The sequence below is a fragment of the Nilaparvata lugens genome, chromosome 5 (assembly GCF_014356525.2).
Source record: "Nilaparvata lugens isolate BPH chromosome 5, ASM1435652v1, whole genome shotgun sequence".
Lineage (NCBI taxonomy): Eukaryota > Metazoa > Arthropoda > Insecta > Hemiptera > Delphacidae > Nilaparvata > Nilaparvata lugens.
Genome location: NC_052508.1, coordinates 28,454,544 through 28,481,160, shown reverse-complemented (window position 1 = coordinate 28,481,160; position 26,617 = coordinate 28,454,544). Strand labels below are relative to the sequence as shown.

The 26,617-nt window shown below is 34.3% G+C and overlaps 1 protein-coding gene across 1 annotated transcript in view; it reads left to right on the top strand.

The window, feature by feature from the left end:
- The window catches only part of LOC111044076 (G-protein coupled receptor GRL101), a 492,864-nt gene that overhangs the window by 381,421 nt on the left and 84,826 nt on the right, over positions 1 to 26,617 (top strand). Inside the window, 1 exon segment of the mRNA XM_039428094.1 lies at positions 9,389 to 9,505. Within this exon segment, the coding sequence (XP_039284028.1) occupies positions 9,389 to 9,505 (117 nt within the window).

Here is a 26,617-nt window from a genome sequence, read left to right as displayed (position 1 = left end):
ATCACCACTTCCAAGTTGAATCATCAGCAAGAGAAGAAGGGATTATAATATATCAAAAGCAAAGGATAACTCGTCAATTTTAACTAATTATTGTGCTTATAAAGCTTATGGTAGACAATACAAACAAGTTCTGAGGTGTTCGAAGTTGGCCAAGTGAACTATTAATGCAACTATAGTCAGCTATTAGTAGGATTAGTTGTGCTGTAAGTGAATTGAAAGCTTGATTTTAACGCCAAACTTATATCTGAGTCTCAACAGATTTATTTAGTGTTCCATGAACTAGCGGGGCCTGGGGATCATTGACTGTCACAAACGCGCTACGGAAATCCTGGAATCTCAGGGTTTGTCAGAGATCAGCTTTTGGTGACTGATCTTGTAAATCTATTTTGTAGTTTTAGAGTGAATTAGATGTGTTATATTGCACTTTCGAACCAACAGTTGAAGTTGTGGCACTTCAAGGAAATGTTGGTATAGCAGCAGCACTGGTGATTTTCCCTTTGATAGTTGTTCAGGCTGCTAATTCGCTAAAGTGATATTTTATGTGCTCGTTCATGACGCTCACTCAATTAGTTAATTACTAGCTGTTGGAAGCTCATGTAATTAGCACGTTTTGAGGGGGAGTACTGTTGATGCATTCGAATATTATTTTGAATCTAGAGATCCACTTACAATGTTTTCTTCGCGGAATAGTTACAAGCATATTTTCTTGACCTTGTCTCAGTATTGTTGAGATACTGCCACGTTATCACGAAGCTCCATTCAAAGTCTTCCTATGAGGATGATTACTTTTATCAATCTGCTCATGGAATATTTTAATGTGAGTTTGGAAACTAAAAAACCGGATTATAAACAAAGACAATACGAGACGGAATGGTTTGAAAATTATGTGTTTGAAGCAAGTACGCTCCCAATGTTTTCATAACCAATCAATTCAATGAACGAGCGAAATGAGTTCTCAGTTCAGACTGAGGGACATTGGCGTGAATATGCTCCACCAACTCCGGAACACTTTGACTAATCAATTTCAAATTCTGAACACATATCATAGGAACTAAAATATAGATCAAATTTTTTGTCATGGATTTGATTAGCTGATTCGACCTTATTGAATTAACCACATTTTATTCTCTTCTCTGGATGAAATTAGTTAAGTCTTGGACAAAATATATGCAATGACAAATGTCTAGAATCTGGGACCTTTCCATGCAATGACTGAGATAACAAACTCTGCATCGACTGTATGTTAAATTAAATATATCCAGCCATATGTGATTGCATGAATGGGTCACAATTCCGCTCAATAATCAATAAGGTAACTCGAATATTTTGTCTACGTCTCAACACAATAATTTATTTTCATAGAGTATATCAAGGATGTAAACAAGAGACGAGTATTTTATCAGAATGAATGATTAACTTTACATCTAATAATGAATGACAGAAACGTTAGAGACAACTAGAATGATCTATCTCCGGTGCAAGGTAAACTTTGATCTCCATCGGTTCTTAGAGTAGAATTCAGAGTTTCGTGAAAAAACATGACGGCTGACATTATTAACGTGGAAACAATATTCAGCTGCTTGACGTCCATTGTAAGACAAAGAAGTCACAATATTTTGTATTGTGTCAATGTGCAAAAGCAGAGGTTTTCTATACAAGTAAAATTTTGTCAGAATTCTCCTATCTTTCAATATGAATTTGTTTCAATGAAGAATTATATGCAGCAGACTTTTCAAGGACCAGCAGCACTATTCAGGATGAACTGAGACAGATTTGCTATAATATTACGCATTGGAATTCGAATAAATGAATTTCAATTTTTGAAAAATTTTGCTTTGGAGTACCATTTGTGATTGAGAATTCAAGTTAATTGAGAAGAATAAGGTGGGAAGAGATAAGATTATATTCGATTAGAGAGGGAGAGAACAAGTAGTGAGAATAATTTAGTATGAGAGAAAAGCAGCCTAACGGCAATAAATGTGACGTGATTTGGACGCTGAAAGCCCTTGGCCGTTAAACGGAAACCTCTGTTCCTGACACATATAGTCGTAAAGCTCCATAAGCTTTGACTAATATTGCTTCAGCAGAGGTGGATTCTGACATTTATCACATGAGTTACAACCTACTACCTTATCATGAAATAAGATCCAAACTGAATTACATGAGTATTTTCCAATTTTTGAAAAAGGAATTCTTAAAATGAGCTATAAATTATCACATTAAACAATACTTATTTATATTTACATTATTCATTTGTTCACAAATACACGTGATCAAATCAATGACTGAGATTATCAGGAGAGTATCAACAGAATTAGCCCAAAACTGTTTATATCCCAATTTTGATAGTTAATGTAGTCCAAATGAGGTTATTTTCCCATTTCTTATATCATCAATTCGGATTTATACAATCTGAATAAATTAATATTACACTGAGATTATGAATTAAGTGGAATTAGAAAAGTGAAAAATTTGAGTATTATACCCTTCGTAATGCATTAGAGAATATTTTTAAAAACATTAACATTCTTTAGCCAGAAGAACTAAAGAGTTATCTCACACATAGAAACCGTTGTGTTGCATATAATGCATCTGCATAAAAATATCCTCAATATTTTTGTATACTGAGTGTCATTTTTTTAAGTGGTTCTACATGAAAATCGAATCGCATTTCTCGTTTCATAAGCATTGTTCATAAAGATATAGATACTGATATGATTAATTTCATTGAAATGAAAATGAAAACCACTACAAGGAAAATAATTACAATTATATTTATGTTGCCTTACAATTGAAAATATTATCATATGAGAAATAAGTGTTCAGCACACAACTGTTATAATTTTATGGAAGAGTCCTTAGATCCTCAAGTTGTCCCATGTCTGTTAGTTTATCATAAATGATAACTATTATACTTCATTATTACACTACATTCTAAATTTTGTTCAGTATTCAATTAGTAATTAACTAGCAGGAACCCGTGCTCCACGAGGATCTATTTTAAAACTTGACAAACTGAAAACTTGACGTAATGATATTTTGGAGAATTGAAAATAGGCCTATAACCATCCTTGGTTAATTGAGAATCTATATGCTGAATTTCAAGTTAATTAGTCCAGTAGTTCAGAAGTGATGATGCGTCAAACATAATTTTCCTATCCCGTACGTCTATATAAGCCAGCTCTTTACTTTATTAATATTATAGATATATAGTTAGTTAACGACTGCAAGAGATAGGACTGTGGAACAGAATAGTGGTGAAACTATGATAGCGCCAGAAGTGGCTCAAACACAATAGTAGGTATAGTACTACATGAACGTTTTGAAAGTGATTTGAAAAAATGTTAAAACAACAGAACTGAAAGTTGTCAACCTTATCATTCTACCTCTATTCAGAGAGGCTTTTGTATGAGCCGAATGTAAATCTATATAGATACAGATGAATATATATGTTTGTGTGCTTGTATGTTTGTTTGTTCCCTATAGACTTGAAAACTACTTGACATAACGGCATGAAACTTTGGGAATATGTTGTGTGAATATTGGCGATGGTTTCTGAACAGAAATTTTAATATGGGGGCTAATAATAATTATTTATTAATCTATTTCACCGACCTATGTTTTCGAAATTGTCGGCCGAGCGGCTACTGAAGAACGGAAAGATGATCTTGATTCAAGATCATATTGTGATAATATCTGTTACCAGCTGTAATAAACATGTTACCCTGTGATAAATATTGTGTACTGGTATTGAAACGGTAGTTTGGAGTTTAAGAGTGTAGTTGATTGGTACCAGCTGTAGGTAATGGTTCCTTAGAATACCTATACAAATAATTATCACTCCCCTGTCATTGAGAAACTGGAAAATGTTGAAAAAAATGATCTCTCATGAAAGAGAGTTGTTCATATTGCATTCATTGATTACTGAAGAATGGAAGAATAATTCACAATTTTTTTGAATTCAGCTTAGCTTATATTCATCCTAAAGTGGAAGATGGAAAGAATATGGAATTCTGTGTGATTCATCGTACATTGCAAATTTCCTGGGCAATCTATTGACAATCAACAACTAAGAAAACATTGAATTCATCTTTGAAACACTGATTTAACCTATCTATTTATTTAATTCAACACTTTACTAATAAATATTAATAACAATTGATTGAGAAGAATATGTTTTCGGAATAATGAATGCTGCATGACTAAGCACATGGGAAGTCCGTATTGAGATGTGAATGAAAATATTGATTGTCAGATAAATTTCATGATTCACCAAATAGAGTCAAGTGTGACATGAGATACATTGACACTTTAGCGGTACAAAGTTCGCCGGGTAAGCTATTTATAAATAAAGCTTTATTATTAATAGTCAAAGCTGAAAAAAGACAGACTCAATCACAGGGAATACTATACATTCTATGAGGGACCAGTATGCCATTAATTTTCAGTAGTTCAATCACTTCCATTATGGACACTGGATACATTATGGACAATCAATACATATGAAATTTATTAGCCACAGAATAAAAAACTTTTGATTACAGTGACCACGACTACTACAATATGAATAACCATTTGGATCAAATATAAGGAGTTACTCACATCTCTCATCAACTCATACTTTTTATTCACAAAATATTAACGAAAAATATATATATAAGTTATATTGAATGAACTCACGAATAATACTCAAATTTGTCTTTTTCTGGCCGTGCTACAAATAAATGTAGGTATATGATTGTAATTTTTTTGTCTATTAAGAAAGTTTTCAATGTGATTTTTGATAGTGATAAAATTTGAATTTGAAAAAAGAATTATTAACAAACTTCTAACCAAAGAAAATCTATGTGCTCTTTTCTAATTGGAATGTATGAGACTCCAAATACAGCTGATAGAAGGCGCAAACCGAACTGGTCAAGCATACAACAATGGAATACACACGTGGCAAGATTGCGCTCTCAACGCAAAACTAATTTGATCAGCTGATTGATTGAATTATTTTAAGCTTTCCAATGATTACAACATATGTTAGAATATCATGTGTCAATTATCTCAGTTCCATACGGCGTTCACCTTATCATGTTTATAACCTTACTTAATAGGATCCTTTTTTATCCTTTGAAACCCTTAGAGGCAAAATATCTCAAAATCCGTTCTTAGTGCGCGTCTAGCATGTTAGAAGAATATTTGAGCAAAGTTTTAAGTCTGTAGGCCAATTAGTTTGAGCTGTAGTGTGATTTTACATCAACATTTTCAAAAAATGCCCCCTGTGCTCCTGATCAGAATTTTTCTGCATAGATCTAATTTTTTTTCGTAGCTGAACAAAAAAGTTCCTTATGACTTTGCTGTGAAATGAACTGTTAAAAAGTACAAAATTGTTGGGGGGCCTGAACTCCCTCAGGGGGCACATTTCTGAAAATCCTTTCTTAGTGAATGTTTTGAGGCTACCATAAACAATTGTGCAAAATTTTAAGTTTTTAGGCTCAGTAGTTTGGGCTGTGGTGTGATTTCAGTCTGTCGGGGCTTAGCCTTTTATAGATATAGAAGATTTAAGTTTTTAGGCTCAGTAGTTTGGGCTGTGGTGTGATTTCAGTCTGTCGGGGCTTAGCCTTTTATCTCTATACTTATAAAAGGCTAAGCCCCGACAGACTGAAATCACACCACAGCCCAAACTACTGAGCCTGAAAACTTGAAATTTTGCACAATTATTTATGGTAGCCTGAAAACATCCACTAAGAGAGGATTTTCAGAAATTTGCCCCCCTGAGGGAGCTGGGGCCCCCCCAAAATTTTGTACTTTTCAACCGCTCATTGCACAGCAAAGTCATGAGGAACTTTTTTGTTCAGCTACGAAAAAAATTATATCTATGCAGAAAAATTTCGATCAGGAGCACAGGGGGGTCCAGGAGAGGGCATTTTTCGAAAATTTTGATGTAAAATCACACTACAGCTCAAACTAATTGTCCTACAGACTTGAAACTTTGCACAAATATTTTTCAAACATGCTAGATGCGCAGTAAGAACGAATTTTGAGATATTTTGCCTCTAAGGATTTCAAAGGATGAAAAAGGATCTTATTAAGTAAGCTTATGGTAAGGTGAACTCCATATGGAACTGAGATAATTGACACATGATATTCTAACATATGTTGTAATGTAATCATTGGAAAGCTTAAAACAATTTCATCAATTAGCTGATCGAATTTATTTTGCGTTGATTGAGAGCGCGAGCTTAGCACGTGTTTGTTCCATCATTGTATGCTTGGCCAGTTCGGTTTGTCCTTCTATCAGCTGAATATGGAGTCTCATACACTCCGATTAGAACAGAGCACAAAGGTTATCTTTGGTTAGGAGTTTGTTGATAATTCTTTTTTCAAATTCAAATTTTATTGCCATCAAAAATCACATTGAAAACTTTCTCAATAGACAACAAGATTACAGAAACAAAATGTCAAACATATACCTACATTTATTTGTAGCACGGCCAGAAAAAGACAAACTTGAGTACTAGCCGTGAGTCTATTAAATATAACTTAATATATATTTTTCTTGTTAATATTTTGTGAATAAAATTTATGAGTTGATGAGAGATGCGTGTAATTCCTTATATTTGATCCGAATGGTTATTCATAATACAGTAGTCGGGGTCACTGCAATCAAAAATGTTTTATTCTGTACGGTAGCTAATAAATTTCATACGTATTGATTGTCCATAATGTATCCAGTGTCCATAATGGAAGTAATTGAACTACTCAAAATTAATGGCTTACTGGTCCCTCATAGATTTATAGTATTCCTGGTGATTGAGCCTGTCTTTTTCAGCGTTGTCTATTAATAATAAAGCTTAATTTACAATTAGCTTACCCAGCGAACTTCGTACCACCAATGTATCTCATGTTACACTTGACTTTATTTGGTGAATCATGAAATTTATCTGACAATCAACATGCTCATTTACATCTCAATACGGACTTCCTATGTGCTTAGTCATGCAGCATTCATTATTCCGAAAACATATTATTCTTCTCAATCAATTGGTAGTAATATCTATCATTAAAGTTTTCAATTAAAAAAAAAGGTTATATCAGTGTTTCAAAGAAAAATATCCAATGTTTTCATAGCTGTAGATTGTCGATATATGGTCCAGGAAATATGCGATGTACGAAGAATCACACAGAATTCCATATTCTTTCCATTTTAGGATGAATATAAGCTAAGCTAAATTCAAAAAATTGTGAATTATTCTTTCATTCTTCAGTAATTAATGAATGCAATATGAATACTATACATATATACTATACAATATATATATACTCTCTTTCATTAGGTGAATAATTTTTTCAACATATTCCAGTTTCTCAATGATAGAGGAGTGATAATTATTTGTATAGGTCTTCTAAGGAACCATTATCAACAGCTGGTACCAATCAACTACACTTCAACACCAAACTACCGTTTTAATACCAGTACAAAATAATTTAGATGCTAAATCATATTATCACAATAATATGATCTTGAATCATGATCATCTTTTCGTTCTTCAGTAGCCGCTCGGCCGAAAATTTCAAAAACATATATATATATATATATATATATATTTATTTATTTATTTATCATCTAGGGATATTAGTGCTGTATACAGTATTATTGTGGCAAGTATTTGTAGAATCTATTATGCAGCAGAATTCTTGGGAGCCCCATGTCTCATATCACTGCTGATGAGAGTCAAGAACAAGAGCAGCATTAACATTATGAATTGTGAGAAACGTACAGTTTCGCGAGTACGTGAATACTTCGCAAGGGAATTTCAATTATATGGAACTATGTATGTTTCTACATGATTTGGGCACAGAAATTGCTATGTCTAATGTTATTTTTATTATTCCATGAAGTTTCTACTCTATTTCCAAAATATACTAACAAAACCTTGATTCTGTTCTAAATAAATCAATAATTATTTTAATTTCTAAAAGGAATGGAATAAATACAAAATTTTATCAGGCTCACTAATCTACTTTATCCATTTTAAATCTAATAATAATAATAATAATTTATTCGACCAAAAACAAACATTGTACAAACAAATTGAAATAAAATAACATAACTGGTGTAGCAAACACCCACGCATGCACAATACATGTTTATCATCATAGTCTATTTCTGCAGTCTTTGCTACTTGTTTTGGTCAACATTTTCATACATCATTCAGATCTTTCGAAGTTACTGATTGTATGACGATTTACTAAGAAGCAATGAAATGTTTAGCGACGTAATATGAGCTATTCAGAATGCTTTCATGCACACAGCGAAAGCAAAATCAATTGAATTTGGTTTGCTGCTAGCAGCAAGCACCCTCGAACAGACAAACTCTCGCCCTCTGTTCTGAAAGTTCGTCAAGACTTGAAAGACTTCTTCTTCTATTTTCCTTTCAAAGTTACAAACTACCCAACTTACTTTTAAGACAGTTCAAGCTCAGGCAACTTCAATAAGGAAGAGAACATTCACTTTCTTATTACGGGAACTTCTATTTCCTGGATGATTCTGTTTTAAATAAAGATGAAGGAATTGATTTTTGATGATGAAATGAAGAGTTCCACACAGTCTTCATTGTGTTGTTTGATTAAAGACTCTATTAATCGCTTAACTATGTAAAGAAATTATTATGGATAGTTCAAACACTCGATATATCATGAAACAACTGAAACTTTCCTTACGGCGGCACTGCTTAAGTTGATTCAAATCAGCCTGAAATAGAAGTTTAAAATCAAGTCACGGAGTTACCTAATAGATTGCTTTTGACTCATAATCGACCACATGACATTTGAAACCAATGAGAAGAATGTCCTAGGTCAGGGTTCTGCTCCCACACAAACAGCTAAATCTATAAGGGAATACTATAGTGAGGTCCACGTTATAATGACAGTATTTGATCAACTTTGGTTTTGCTATCCTTGTCTATCATTTGACGAAGCCGGTGGTACTATCCTTTTCTAGTTCCACAACGATGACAATTATGCTTTTGACAGTGTAGAAATATAATTAATTAATGCAGAGAATCGGCATCGCTATTCTTCTATCTTTATCCACTGCCATTATAAGGTGGACCACACTATAGTAATAAGCTTGACCGAATTGCTCTTAAACTTCTCATATATCTATAACATTTGAAATTTACAAACTACAGTATCATGTTGAATCTCATCTACCTACGTTTTAGATGCATATTATTTTCATATTGAAGAATACTGATATACTGTATTACTAGAACACTTTTAAAGACTTCCCAATACACACGAATTTTTTTATTGTCTTGAATGATATATATCAGTACATCAGAATGAAATTGGATGAACGTTATTAAAACATGTCTGTTCTTCTCTTGGATTTCAGAAACTTTCCTGTGTCCAATTACACACTTCAAGTGCAGCAATCACTACTGTATTCCTTTGGATTCGGTATGTGACTTTAAGGATGACTGTGGTGATAACTCAGATGAGCTCAAGTGTGGTGAGTATTCTTCCGTTTCATGAGTTTTCGCTAGTAAAGTTATATTTTATTCATTCCCTCAAACATACTCGAAACTGTAATCAAATTTTACATTCACCTTTATCATTATCCCAACACCCAAACACTTTGTATTGCTTGAACCCTTATGTATTGAACCCTCTATGATTTCAGTCCTGTTCTCTTAGAAATAGTAGAGTTGGGATTTAATTTGAATTCAATTCAATTCATTGAATGACCAGTAGATCATTCATGTACATCTATTCTTCATTGGATTCAAACAATAGGAATAGATTCGTCTTAAATCTTCTTATAAATCTTCAAGTGATTACTAGGAAGAGAGTTTGGTTGGAGAGAACAATGTGGAATTGACTGGGCATTTCATTATGATTGCCTCTTTTCATGAAACGCCTTCGAGGCCTGCAGCTTTGTTCTGTAGCTGAATACTCAGATAAGGAGAAACAATTGTATTTCTTTGGAATAGGGGATATCATTGTTGTTAGAGGTCTTGTGATGAAGGACTCTGCGTACTTTGTAATAGAAAGTGCTCAAGGGGGTAGCATTGTGAACATTTCTACAGAAGAGCATATAAAACTTAAAGAGAACATAGTAATAAAATGTATTACAAAGACTACTTTCAAAAGCCATCAACTGAGAGTAATATTGTAGTTGACAGGCTCTCTGTATAGAGTATAGTGGATCCACTATAACAGGATAATAAGTATATTTTATACAATTTATAGAGTACGAAATAAATGAAAAGTCTCTCTATCATTTTCATAACATTCAAGAGAAATTATATATTGATTCATTTTTCAGATATAATATTTATTAGTTGTCTTCTCTGGTAAATGCTTCCTATAGAATGTATTAGTCTGCATGTCTTAGCATGTGTTGGTCTAGACTATTATCTAGACCTGAAGACTAATCTAAACCATTGAAAATTAATAATACAAATGCATAGTACAATGAGAGCTACCTTTATCAATATTCAGGAATACTTATCGATGAATAGGAAATTACAACAATATTTATAAAGTAATCACAGCAATACCAGCTTCCTTTTTTGAAATTTTTCTTTTTTAGCAGAATTTTTGGCTGTAATTTTACTCCTTTGCAATGAATGTCCTCACTAGTACGCCAATCTGAGAACCCCTCCATTAGACGTAGGTTTTTTTACGATTCCTGTTTTTACTCAGCAGAAATTGATTGGAAAGCAGAGCTCTAGAAAAGTGACAGATACGTTTTAAAAACGCTCTTGTTTCAAGACTGCAAGAAAATTTCAACTACTATTCAGAGAATCGTTCAGTTCGTGGCTATCTTAGTTTTTCTTCCCTATTGCGCTTAAAATTTATCTGGATTCCACGATTGCACAGATGGGAAGACTCTAAAATGATACTCGCAAACAGGAGAGAAATGCCAACTGATATCATTTTGAAGGTGCAATGTGATAATGGCGGTTGTTTTTTTTTCTACCTTCCATCTTGCCACATTTATCCTGTCTCAACTATCCTCTTCCTTTCTTATCCCTTTATTATCACTTACGAACTCTGTTTCAGTTCAGTCTGTGACAGGCAGAGTACATTTCCATTCTCTTTGAAATTTGATCCCCGGATTGCTGTGTCGAGGTTATGGCTCATCGCCGAATGAAGACGTTCGCTGAGTTATATTATATAAGGTCTTCCTTAAGAGAACGCTATCGTTGAAGAGGAGCATTGTTTTTATCCACTACTACTCTTTCAGCTGTTGGGAAAAATACTCTCCAAGTCAAGACAATTAATCATGCTGAGAGAACTTTGCACTTTCCGCATAAAACCATGAATACAACTTCTCATCTCAAAGATTCAGCGAGCTTCAACTAAAAGACGGGAATGCGAATCAATAATATCATCTTAGAAATAGGAAATTAATTGAATAATATTTTTTAAATTGAGGAATATATTCTATGAAAAAGTAGTTAAATGTGACAAACAGATGTCTTTATCTCGATTTTTATTCAAAGTTTTGTAAAACGTTCTCAAATATGCAACGACGTGCAAGTTCTATCTTCGAGAGAGTATGAAAGGAAGGTGGAAATAGTGGAATTTAAAGTTAGTCAGTAGCTTGTGGATATCCTAGTCTCCAAGAAATATATATCCTTAAGGTGCATTTTCTTTTTGCATAAACTTCCGCAGTCGACGACGACAAGCATTGTTGACATTCATATTGTCCAAATTTCAAGTGTGCTAAAACAGCTGATCAAATAAACTTTCATTATTTGTATTTATTATTCAAGAATCAGAATATTTCTAATAATATCAACATATTGCCATTTAAAAGGATAAACTCAACCTCCCCATTGAAACATAATTATTGAACATAATCCTTCATGTTATTAAAACAAAATGAAATCTACCCAATCTGAGATCCTCACCCTGTCGTGGTCGACGACGGCATTGACGCACACACGGAAACCCAGCTTTAAGGTACGTTCTCGTTTATGCGAACTTATCCTATGTCAACCGCTACCGGGTCGGGCTCAATTTCAAGATGGCTGAAAATCAGCGGTCGACTGCGGTTGAAACGATTTCGTTTGCACGGCTGGGTCGCAATGTCACCAACCTGAGCCAAGGCTACGATAAAATTATTCTTCTCTCTCACCAGTTTTATCTGCCGTGACTTTTTCCGAAATTTTGTTTTTCTTGATTATATTTCTATATTCTTGATGGTTGTGATCAAATAAAATCCTGTATTCTCTGATACTTTCAATCAATTTTTCATCATCAACTTCACTAAACCTTCTAGTCTTTTTTAAATTAATCCCGGTCTTTTCTTTGACTGTTACCAGCTGGATCTTCTGTGAGATATTTGAGGTTAGAATTCCCCTGTGGATAGCCGAGAACCTGCTTCTCGAGGAGTGCTGCCGCAATCGATCGCGTACGAAGCTTGGTTCGCAGTGAAAAATTTGCAAAAACGCTCCTATGATTTAACACAGAAGCAGTCGGCCATTTTGTTCGAGCCCGACCCGGTCGCGGTTGACGTGGGATAAGTTCGCATAAACGAAAACGTACCTTAATTGAGACGCGAACTCATGGTCCATACTTGATTCAATTGAAAATTTCTGAGAATGAGTGATATTCTCTTCCATTTAAGAGCACAATAGCTTGTTGTCAACTGCCTTCATTCTACTGTAATTTATTTTCACGAATCAATATTCATAACGAGGTGTTAATGATACCGTGAAATAGAAAATTGGAACAATGAGATGTTTTAATAACGGTGGCGTGTACCCATTATGTGACAAATCAACCAACAGAATCGATAAGGGAGGAAAAGGGTCTATATAAACAATTAGATTGTTTTGTAATGTTTGATCTACATATAAATTGTACATCCGCTTGATTAAAAAGTGGAAGCGAATATTGCGACTCCTGATAGAACTTGAAATTGAATTTTTTATATTTGATTCAACGGTCCATTCGCGCTATATGCACCATGTTTATCAACCAAGTTTCATGGCAGAATGAGAGTTCGCATGTGCTAGAATAATTGGAAAGCTTTGTTGCAGGCAGAATTGCTTCTAATCAACTTTAGGTACATGTGATCATTCGTCTCCCTTGTACACTTCTCCGTTAATCATTCTCATCATTCCCTTTCTCACTCCAATCCACTCTTTCTCTCTACCTTACACTCATACCTTCTCTCTCTCTTCTACAGAATGTATTATTTCTCTTTTGGTTGTTCCACAAGTCAAGTATTGTTCCAACAGAATTGTTAGGGAATATAGTGAGAGAATAATATGCCGAGAATCTAACTTAAACGCATTTGATTGAATGAATGAAGCCTTTCCACGTTCAATTCTATCAACTTTTCCAAGTCTATGGCTTTCAAAACCTATGGTGTGGCGTTGTGGTAGCCTACGGTAACGCCACGACAGATCTGAATTTATATAGACTATAACAGCCTACCGGGTGGAAGTTAATCATTATTCTACAGTTTTAAGTGATTAGTGAGTGTTATTTTGTTATTCAGTTTGGTTTGTAAACAAATTCAAACTTTTCTGTTTTCAAATGTTTGGACTGAAAATTTGACCTGAATTCAAGTGTATGGAACATATTTATGGACTATTTATAGTGTATAAATCAAAATTCGGGGAAGAAACAGTTTTGGGCTGAGCCTGTTAGTCCTTCCCCAATCATTTTAAAGAATTGTGTATTCAGATGGATAACCTGTTATCAATATTTGCAGTAGCAGAAGTCTTCGGGGTGATTTACAGCATTTAACTGGAATTCCATTTAATGATAATTGTGTATTCATTGTGTCATTTTAATTTCTGTATTCCAATCCTTCTTTCCATTCCATAGTTGCAAGTCTATTTCTCTCACGTCGTTACCTAGAAAAAAAAACACACAGAGCCATTACCCATTAGTTGCTGGAAATTAATGATTAATGACCCAAGTTTGTCATGTAGCGTTTAGTTGTAGTTGAGGCTGAGGCTTGTCCACTTTGTTGCTTATCCTCACTTTATGCCACTAAAGGTAACCAGCATGTCAAGGAAGCCAGAAAGTTCCGGGTAAAGTGCAGAGAACGATGTTTCCCATGGTCAAAGGCATCTCATCCTCCAATTTTGCACCCAACAAACTTTGGAGGCTAATCAACTTCTACTTCATTATAAAATCTCATTTGCCTCCACCTAACCCGTCAAGCTTCAATACTAGTGAGGAAGAGTTATTTTTTTTTAAATATATCAGTCATTTGAACTTACACTTAATCAACTTGGCCTATTGATGATCATAAGCAAGTCTGTTATCTGGCTGTAAAAGTGTTGAAACTTATGTACAGGGAGGTTCTAAAATTACTAAGATATTACTAATTGTACTATATATTTGCCATGAGTATTCGCGCATACTGAGTCAATTATAACGAAGAATATGTGATATCAAGAGCTATCAGTGTCTTACCAGAGACACTAATTTATTATAACTGAATTAATATATTTCTCAGTATAAATTATGAGGAAGACAATAATCAGAAATGTATATTCTATAGTAGTAGATTATTAATAGAACAAAACCTCAAGAACCTTGAGATGCAAGGATGTGAAGTTTGACATTTTTATCGGATCATGCAAATAGAATGTATGTCATGCAACCTACTACGTTATTGTACAATAGCGACAAAAAGTTATCAACAATAGTAAATAATGATAGAATAACTCTATATCTCAACAATTACAAGATCTAGAAGGTTTTACATTATTCAAATAAGCAAATTTGTTCTGCCAAGTCACTCACGTTGGCAAATGACATGCGAGTATACATACTATGTTGTACTAACGGTACTTGGTAACATTGGTAACATTCTACGCCCCCAGAAAACTGATGTGATGGGAACGTTTTCAAATAGACTCCTCTTTTTTGATCGTCATCTACATCAATTATTGTTAGAATTCTTATTCGTGAGGGGTTTGATTGATTAATAGAATAATCAAATTCAAGAAGGTAGAGAGCAGCCTTCATAATATAGTGATAGTTCTCAAAACAATAATTTTTGTATATTTAGATCAATAGTATACTGTAGAAAATGTGGAATCTATAAAAGTGTATCTATGTAGAATACTGTAAAAATGTAGAATTTAATTCGACTATAGATCTATTTGAATATACAGTTGTAGAATTATAAGTGAAACCTCTTCTAGTTATATTCGACCACACCATTAGAAAGAAACCAATGTTTTTCGTTTGCAACAAATTGCCGTCATTTGAGTGGGTATAAATCATCAGATCTACTCGAGGGGATGTAACTTTTAGAAACTTGTCGCTTCGACTTCCATTGTAATCATCTGCATTTCTCAAATAATCATTTTCATCTCCAACCACCATTGCAGTGTTGATATTTAATTCTCTAGCTAGATGTGTACAAGGAATATTTGGAGTGAATGGGGGAACCAAGAACGTAGTGGAGAAGAGTCTTCAAGATGTAGTCAAAGGATGAAAGTTAACAATAGAGGTATAACAATAGCGAAAGAGAAGATCTTTATGACAATCATTCCTTCTGCTGTTTACTTAGCTGCTTTTGTGCATCATTTAAAATGTACAGACATGAAAGCAGCGTGTTCATGATATTCTTCAGCCGAGTCAGTTTTCTTACATTCCTCAATTCATATATAACAGGAAACAAAATAATACCCTTTTGTGATATAGAGCAATTGATTCAACTTGGTTTGCAGCTCAGTAGGTTTATATTATACTCTTTCTGAATGTTATCAATCTTTGAAAAGTAACAGTTTTCAATAAGATCATTTCAATCTTCTTGTAATTTGTGACATGTTACTGAGCATGTCAACTTTAACTTCAACTTCATCAGTGTGATGATTTGACGCAATTTATATGAATATTGTAACGCAAAACCGCTTCATCAAATTTGGACGAGAAAATATACACATAGCTGATAAAATCAATTCTTGGTGAAGTTTGTAAAATGATTATGAAATTGTGTTGTAATAATCATCCCATTAGAAACATTTGCTAAAGGAATTTCACATAGGTAGGGGTGAGTGGGGAGGAATGGGACGCAGGAGGAACGGGACATCAGCTGTTTTGAGGTTCTTAACAGATGTTTCTTTTTTCCGAATTGGGGAACATGTCTGTAGAAGCCTTGTTTTTCTTTCTACTGTGTTTCCAGATGCTTAAATGTGCAGGTGATTTTTTAATTGGAGAAGTTAGTTTTCAATAGTCGGAAGTAAAATTTCAGGAAGGTTTTGTTCAGGTAAGTTAAATAATGTGTTAATTATGTCAAAAATTTGAAAAATACAGAGTAAATCTACATTATTTTCTGTAAATTATGCACTATAAAAAGTGCAAATATGACGAGAAGTTTTTGAGGTTATGAACATTATTTGTAGCCATGTACTTGCAGGAGGAATGGGACAGTCCCATTCCTCCTGCATTACACATTCCTTTTACAAACTCATTTCGTTTCTTTTAGATATGTTCATTAATTTGGTTTTAATGATTTTAATTGTGGATTGGGGCTTCTGAATAGTAATAATAATCTAGTTATTGTCTTTCATAATTTTTGATTAAGTTATGTTCAAATTGAAAACTATTCAGATTCAAAATTTGAGTTAGTAACCTAGTACGGTAGGGTCTTCTATGGTAATCTGGTTATGGGTGTATTAATGCCACCGCATCTACAGATTATCATTTATCCATTGATCAATGTAATATATAAAAATAATCGATAATTGACACTTTTAAACTTTTTTCAAAACAAAGTAGACACTAAGATTTTAGTGGGTAATAGAGTTGGAATGATGGATTTTAAAGTAGATTCAAAACAGTCTATTTACTTACTTCTGGTGCTGTTACAATTATTCATAAATGATAATGGAGCTGCATAATGTGATGTCATTAATACAAAAATTACAAAATTTGATTGGCTACTCAAATGTAAATTTTATTAATTTTGTGGGTACCTAATATGGAAAAACAATCTATTAGAAGTTGTTTATTCTGTTTCAGCCAACTGATCATCATGCCAAGATTTTGGAAGAAGAGAACAGATCGACAACGGAGAACACCGGAAGAAATAAAAACAGCAGTTAATTTAGTATTGAAAGATGGCCATAAAACTCGTGCTGTAGCAAGAGATTTAGGCATTTCTAAATCCACCCTTGACCGTCATGTGCAAAAGGCTAAAAACATGGAGGATGGTGCAGAATACAGCTTTGTACGGAATACAACAGTTCGTCAAGTATTTACAGCAGATGAAGAAGAAATGCTCTGCTCTTACCTCATAAGAGCTGGTAAAATGAATTATGGTCTTACTCCCCTACAAGCAAGAAAGCTCGCTTACGATTATGCAGTTGGACTTGGTCTTCAATTCCCACAGTCATGGAAAACTTCAAAGTTGGCTGGTAAAGAATGGTGGTTTGGTTTTAAAAGCCGCCAACAACAGCTAACTTTGAGAAAACCGGAAAGTACCAGTTTAAGCCGGTCTACTTCGTTCAACAGGACAAATGTCAGTGAGTTTTTTAAAAATCTAAAAGGCCTGTATGACAAACATAAGTTCACCCCAGACCGCGTTTTCAATCTTGATGAGACTGCTGTTCACAAACCACCTAAAGTGATTGCGCAACGTGGCTTGAAACAGGTAGGCCAAGCCACATCAGCTGAACGTGGACAGTTAGTGACAATGTGCAACATCAACAGTGCTGATGGAAATACTATTCCGCCAGTGTTTGTTTTTCCCAGAGTTAATTTTAAAGACTTTATGTTAACCAAAGCCCCTGTAGGAAGCTTGAGCTTGGCCCATCAGACCGGATGGATGACAAATGAAAACTTTTTGCTCGTTGTCAAGCATCTTATAACACATGCAAAACCAAGCAAAGAAGAGCCAATTCTTGTTATCATGGATAATCATGAAACACACATCACCATAGATGTTGTATTGGAGGCAAGAAATAATGGAGCTCATCTCCTTACCATGCCCCCGCACTGCAGTCATAGACTCCAACCTCTGGATGTTGCAGTGTATGCCCCTTTCAAGTCACACTACAATTGTGCTGCAAACAACTGGATGCTCAACAACCCTGGTAAAACTCTTTTTATTTACAATGTCGCCGAAATAGCTGGAATCGCTTTTAACCATGCAATGACAAGAAGAAATATTCTTTCTGCATTTCAGAAAACTGGAATTTGTCCTTTTAATGATGAAATTTTTACTGATGACGATTTTTTGGTATCTGCAGTGACAGATCGCCCAATGACAGCCTCACCTTCAACATCCACTCTTGTTGATGTTAATTTGCCAAGCACATCCTCTGCTCATCCAGAAACTACACCTAGTCGTCAATCTACAACACGTCCTGTCATCACTCCCGAGGATGTCCTACCATTCCCCAAAGCTCAGCCACGTAAGGGTCAGGGGAAAGGAAGAGAAAAAGGTAGAACCTTCATTGTGACAAGCACGCCTGAAAAAGATGCATTGCTCTCTAAAGCACTTGAAAAAGAGAAGAAATTGACGTTGAAAAAAGAAATTGTTGAGAGAAAAATGAAGAGAAAACAAGCTGTAAAGAGAAAACTTATAGAGTATGATTCTGAAACATCTGATTCAATGGAGTATCAAGAAATAAGTGACGAACCAGAAGAAATGGAACCAGACTTTAATTTCGCAACTCAAAACATTGAAAAAACAATTCTGTGCTTGTAAAGTTTCCATTGAAAAAATCAGTGATGCATTATGTTGGCCAGGTGGAGGACATCACACATGATCAAGAATTTGAAATAAACTTTTTGAGAAGACAAGCTGATAGTTTCAAATTCAATTTTCCAGAAAATAGTGATAAGTGCACTGTACCGTTGACAGACATTTTGATTTGTTTGCCCGACCCAACATACACCGGAGGAACTCAACGTGCAGTTGCCACTCTTAAATTTCTCATTGATTTGACAGAAACGAACAACCGAATTGGACGCGTTATTTTCAAGTTGAGGATGGATGTGAACTAAGTTAGAAATGTCGAACAAATTTCAAGTCATTACATATAGCCTAGGTGGATGTGGGAGCTGACGTCAATTTGAGAAGAGGCCATCGAAAAAGTTGCAGCGCTGTTCACAGTCCAGTCCAGTCATTAATTATAATTGACTGCCGATCACCTCTTCGTCTCCGTCACATCCTCCTACTACTCCCCCTCCTCATCATACTGCTACCCCTCCACCGACACAACCATCACCACCTTTCATAACCATGTCACTTCTTTTTGACGTTTTTGGACGACACCTGTACGAACAGACAGCAAATTCGGTCACTGACAGCTCGCTTATGTTACTGTTGTAGAAAAAAAATTGAAATATTCAGAACTCCAATGTATGCAGAATTTCGCCCGTGGAGGAATTGTAAAATTGGAACTGTGTACCCAATTTTTACTTTCCTTGTCCTTTTACCATAGGTAAGGAAAGTATTGCTTTCCGAAAAAAATTAAGGTATCCCAATCTCCAAATTTCTATTTTCTATACGTTTCAAGGTCCCCTGAGTCCAAAAAATGGTTTTTGGGTATTCGTCTGTATGTGTGTGTGTGTGTGTGCGAGTGTGTGTGTGTGTGTGTGTGTGTGTGTGTGTGTGTGTGTGTGTGTGTACACGATATCTCATCTCCCAATTAACGGAATGACTTGAAATTCAGAACTTGAGGTCCTTACAATATAAGAACAGGGTTTTTCGCGATTTTCTCGAAAACGGCTCCAATAATTCATTTCATTTATTCATAGGCAATAGATACAATGAAGGCAAAAACAACAGGCATTCGCCCAAAACTGCTTCAAACCTTAATTTGGAATACACAGTCTAGAGGACTAGAATAATTCGTTAACTAGAATAGTCATTGATAAGCTCTATCAACTGTTACAAGTCCCATATCTGTGAAAATTTCAGGAGCTCCACCCCATCTATGCAAAGTTTGATTTTAGATTCCCAATTATCAGAATTATCAGGCTTCAGATACAATTTAAACGAAAAAAATTAAGTGGAAAAGATTCAGCATGTAAATCTCTATAATTGATGTTCAGTAACATTTTCACCTAAAATTGAAAATAAGCTTGAAATTCGAGAAAATGTGATTATTCTATTGCAAACTGTTGGCAACTGTTGATTCTATTGAATCAATCACTATGAGGAGATTGCAGACCTCGTGTGTCTCCAGCGTTATTGTCCTGTCACCAGCTGGCTCAGGTCTTTGAATAGTAGACTTGAGATGCGCGTGAACACTAGCGTCAGGTGATTAATTTTCATAAAGGCAAGGAAAGTAGTGTGAGTGCGCCACTCCAGATTTTTCTGTTCAAATACAACCACAGATACAAACCTGTCTGCGATATATAATTATGGCTGTTTGGTTTTCAGGGATTTAACTTAGACAATGGTATTTTTACTTATCGAAAAAGTTCAAAGAGGTCTCAGTCTTTCTCTGTTATATTTGAGCAGATAGTTATGTGCATCATGTTATAGTTTCATTTCAATAATATCGTTCGATGATTGGCTATTGCATTGATTATTGGCTGGAATTTTCAACAGCAAATAAATAATCATGCTGGACAATTTCAATCACAGAACAGCCCCCACTGCTGATGTATTCGACACCACGAAGTCATGTATTTTTCAAATGTATGGAGTTTAATTTTCTTCTCTTCCATCTCCTATATAGAAATCTATAATCTACCTCGTAGATTTATGGAGAGGCTTTCATGACTTTTGAAACTTGTTTTGGATTCAGAAGTGTTTCAATTGATTATCATAATGAATATAGATTTCAATTTAATTCCACTCAAATTCATCACTCAATGCACAATATTACTCATTACTGCAGCTTTTGTTATCTTTGTTATTCTACAATTCGTCACTCTCTAGGGATTTTGTGTGGCAGTTCATGCAAAGATAACGTGCTCTATCAAACTTTTCTCTCGGGATATTCATTATATGAACCTTCCCTCTCAATCTATCTAAACTATCTATCTAAACTGTCTAATCTTAATTGAAAATTAGCATTTTCATCTAATCAAGTATTGGTTCCTCAGAGTTACATTAGACCTTCACTAATAGGTCACCAAATTATGATAACAATTATTATTGAGAATAGGTTTTGTAAGCTCATGACTTGGAAATATGTATATTCAATTCTATTCAAACTGATGAGAGTAAGATTTGTTGGATAAAATTATAATTATTTTAATAATTACTATTCACGACTCTAAGAATTTTGGGTGAAGTGTATGAGAGAGCCGGCTGTGCCTAAAATTCACTCTTCCTAGCTTCAAGATAGGATTATCAATTCAACTAAATTTTTCGAATAATTGATTATATCTCATACAGAAATAAAAGTCCAGGGGCTATCCTCAGCAATGCTTTAATATAAGGATATTCAAAGTATAATTCCTGAATTTAAACCTCATTTAAGTAATCAAACTCCTATTAGAAAAAACTTGAATGACTTTTTTTAATCCCATCCAATAATATGAACGCGCTCTGCGACATGATTATTTAAATCTGTCTTCTTTTCTACTGATACGTTCCTGAACAAACCCTGGCTTTAAAAGCAGGAGGAATAGATTCTCTCGAAAAACTCACAAATTTAACAGAATTTTGCAACTGTTGTGATATTTTCAAAAATAATCTTCCAAGTGTATTCGTAATAGTAATTGGAGAAGCCATTAACTTAAAATTTGAAATCATTATAGCAAAAGTTTTTTCTTAGTCAAGGACCGAGAGAAGTCTCTTATTCATTTTATTTATTGTATGAAACACTATAATCATAATACAATAATTAATTGATTTCCAATGTAGAAGATTAGGGACTTCTTATAACCACCAGTTATAATTAGTACGATAATGCATTATTCTATCACTATCTCAATTAAGATTAATGTTGTCTACTGAATATTATTGATTATTAACAGAAACGTTGAGTTTTGTGGAAACTTTCCGATATGAAAAGACGAAAAATAGAGCGTTTGTATCAAGCGTTGCTATCGATTCAAAATATCCATCTCAAACATGGAGAGAATCAATAAGAATAAATATCCATTCGACAAAATCATATTTTTGGATCATCTTCCTAATCAAATATCTCACCCAATGCCCACTCCAAATTCATTCTTACTTTCTTGATTCACTCGATTTATAACAAATCAGATTGGAATATAATGAGCTAGAGGAATATGGATAATAATGAAATGAATAATATTATGATTCATATTTTTTATATGAGTGTATAGATCAGATGAGATGGTGTTGGATGTAGAGTTGAAGTGAAGTTAATGTTGAGTTTAGAGTTAGAACGAGATCATTGATGAACTACGAATCGAAAACAGAACTATTGATGGAAAATTGAAGAGGAGAATGACGTTTATTATGCACAGTAATTTGAAATGTAGAAGAGAAGTAAAAGCTATTTCTTAGAATATAATTAAATGCATGCTCCTCAAATAGCTATTAGCTAGCTAAGGGGAGCTAATTAGCTGATTGTTCTCAGATCTAAATCGGATTATTGGAAGAATGCTAATTGCTCTGAAATGTCTTTTGATTGCGATTGGAGTGAAATGAATGGATGAGATTAATTTTCATTCACCTTGTCCAAGTTGAACTTGATAACTCTATTAGGATTCACCAACGTTTTCAATTGTAATAAAACTGGTCATCCATTGTTGTGGAATTAGGACATGGCCTGCAGACGACATTTTCCAATGGGACAGTTTGAATCTTCGACAAGAAAGCACTGGCAGTCCAATGCGCTTGAAGCATTTGGACTCCACACTGGTATCCTATCCAAATCTCACAATACACTCTCAACGCAACGTGAAGCGGCTGAGGAGTGAACAAATACAGTGGAGGGGGAGTGGGTTCACTAAGACTAGTCACTGTGTAAGCGGATATAGTGAGAGTCTCTGCAAACTATCATCAGCATTGGTTGAAGCACTAATGTTCTCTATGAGGGATGCTGACAGTTCAATGTGAATCTCACTTTAGGAGCAAATCATCAGATCCAGCTTGCAGTCAATAGCCAAAGCTTCAAAACAGTAATCAACCCACCCACGTGACGGTCTTACACTTTGATAATAATTACTCCACTGCAGTTCGTCATTTGCAAATGCGCGAATCATTGAATTTGTGTGTAGTTTACAAAAATGTCTTGTTCAGTATTCAGCATGATTATTGGTGTAGTTGTTCAAGGGGTGAATGAAAGAGTTTGGAAACAATAATTGAAATCTATTCGAATAAACCAGAGTATTCTGGATTCTTTGATGTTAAAACTATACGACAGTTATATCTTAGTTGCATAACAAATTACAGTTTCAAATACGAGCATAGTTCCCCTCTAGCTGATGACATAAATTATGAAAAAATATGAAATATATAATACCAACTCAACTCTTCTTAGAAGGCAACTTTACTACATTAGCAGTAAATTCATAAATATACTGGAAAGTGAATTTCCACTTAATAACTTCCGAAGTAATAAACACAGAAAAAGAGCCATAGAGGCATGGCTCAAATTGAATTATTTCCAATCGTTGACTTTCATATAATAATCGAATTCATATTCATATTATACATGTTTGAACACTACATACGCTAAATTCAAGTTTATATTATTATTACTCTGATTAAGCTGATTTTACGACTCACACTGGCGCTGCCGGTGTTTTTGCCTCACCTACTTTACTCTTGCATGTTAGCATGAATGAAATTTTCATTTAATTGATTATTATTCATAATATCATGAATAAGGATATCAATTTTTTATTATTTCTAATTAAATTATTTAACATTTCCTCAATTTTTATGTATTTACTTTAGTTAAATGCAGTAGCATAATATACTTGTATTTATTTTGACGTGACAACGTCTTATAAATTGGTTTGCCGGGTGACACTTCAAGAAACTGTGTTACGTTCCCACGTTATGTGCTCACAATGAGAGCGAGTGAGAGCGTTCGTTTCGGTTCACGGTCGTCTGGAAAGAGCACGAATAGGAGCAGTGGCGAGCAACGCAGCAGCAACCACTGAACTCTATACTAACGTATAGAGTATTTAGTATAACGTAGTTAGTATAGAGCTCACTCACAGCAACCCGAAGGCATTCACCTGGAGAGAGAGTGAAACGGAGCAATCTCCTGCCACTGCGCCATTACTTAGTGAATAGGCTATGTGAATAAGTAGGCCTATTTAAGTGAATAGGTATAAGTGTAAGTATAATAGGTATAAGTGAATAGGTTATGTTGTAGTAATCACAATGTTGTGGTAGTTTTCAATCACAAAAGTAGTATAAATCGTTTCTCAGCCAATAATAATTTGTTTAACTTGAAAAAATGAGCGCTACTTGCTATGTAAAAAATTGAATCGAGCACAGTTAGCCCACCTAAGAGCGAGAGAGACAGAGTGATTTTGTTGAGGATGTGTGAAGGTAAAAATAAAATTTTGTTAATATGAAATTCAGTGCGAGATTCTTTGTATAAATTAATGTTTTAAATATAATTCTTTGTATAAATAAATGTTTTAAATTGTTACTATTATTTCATCCTTCTTCCTACTTTAGGAATGAATATTCACATTAAAATTATTTTACCACTCAAAGTCGTTGTCACGTAGAACTTTCGCCCGTATACCAACTTTACAGGCAACTATGCAATTTTTTTTTGTAAAGCTTTTTTGTATTTTGTTTTTGGCAAATAAAATTCATTCATGAATGTATGAATGAATGAATGATGACCAATCCATTCCAAAAACAGAGTATCCTTTCCTTTTATCTTCGAATCATAACAAAATGAGTGGGAGAGAGATAACGGGCTCAATCACTACCTCCGTTTACGAAGGTAGTGGCTCAGTCGAGTACAGTTCCTCTCACCAATTCGTTTACATAATTTAGTCACAAACAAAGTAGAAAATATGAATTTTAGAATTGTATATGAATAATTAAAACTCCAGAATTCTGACTGTTGAGGTGTCAAAATAATATATAGCCTCAATTGATTCAACTGATTTAAAAAAGAACTGCTAGCCAGCAAGTACATGCAAAACCATGTAGATTCGATGGATTGGGTTAGGTGAGCTGAAGACATTTTCCCTGAAGAAACGCCTACTTCATATTTTTCATACTTTTTCCGGATTATCAATCCAGAAATAAGATAAGTATATTTCCAACATTATAAGAATTAGCTCTGTGCATTTATTCCAATATTATAGCCTAATTCAAATTGAATTACTCAGTCAGATTTCAACCAGCTACTAAATTGACTCAAATTTTCGATTTCTTATTATCTAGTGTTGTTGCATATCTAAATTTACAATAAATAAGCCAAAATTAATCTGCAAATTTGTTATCATCATCACTACTGTTATCCCTTTCTCGACTGGAACGAAAACAGTTTGATGAAAATTCATTTATTGTGAGCTATTTATGGAGGAATAGGAGTAGAAAGATACAAAAATCAATTAAGTCGACTGAGAGCTCAGAAATTGAAAAGAAATAGCTGCCTACAAAAAGCGCTCGTGGTGTGGGTGCTTGTAGAATGAAGAAAAAGTGGACGTTCTGGGAAACAATGGAGCAAAAATGTAATGGAAGCCGCCCTTAAAGTGGATTACACTAGAGTGAATGTTAGAGCCCAATAAAAGGCAAGTGACCTCAAGAAATATTACTGATTTAAAAAATATTACCACACTATTCATGGGCTCAAGTCTCTTTCATCTGCGGACTATAGAAATGAAAGTTCGTAGGTTTCCTCCAAGCCCCTGAACACAATGGCTGACAACCTTTGTGATAGATAAACTTCTGTCATCTAATCTGCCTAATAGTGCTGTTTTCTGACCAGGGTCTAGCTTCTAGGGGAAGATAGAAAATATCGCTCCAGTACAGAACGAAATAAATTTGGATGAAAGAAAGTGATCTAGGATATAAATTATATGTCCATGCATAATTTTTAAGAGTATTTGAATACACGTGTTTTATGAATGAACTAGAAAGATGCCGTTCAGCAAAACGATGGAGTGATAATTTCAAATCAACCTATTATTAGAAATGCATTTGACAGTCAATTTTAATCTTGTCAATATTACAAGAACACCCCTACTACTATCTTCGTGTGAGGGGTAAACAGATATATTTTTATTTGATAGAATTATCAGCTGAACATACTTGAGGTTGATTCACCTTTGTTTAATAATGTTTCAATACTTTGAAAAAAATCTGGTGTGGCGCAATCACACAACTTTCCTTGCCGTTATGAAAATTGATCACCTGACGTTAGTGTCCACGCGCATCTCAAGGCTATACTATTCAAAGATCTAAGCCAGCTGGTGACAGGACAATAACGCTGGTGACACATGAGGTCTGCTATCTCTTCATAGTGAATGATTTGATAGAATCAACAGTTGCCAACAGTTTGTAATTGGATAATCACATTTTCTCTAATTTGAAGCTTATTTTCAATTTTAGGTGAAAATGTTACTGAACATTAATATTGTAGAGATTTTTATTTTCAATCTTTTACACTGGAAATTTTTCGTTTAAATTGTATCTGAAGGCAGATAATCGGGAATCTAAAGTCAAACTTTGCATAGATGGGGCGGAGCTTCTGAAAATTTTACAGAT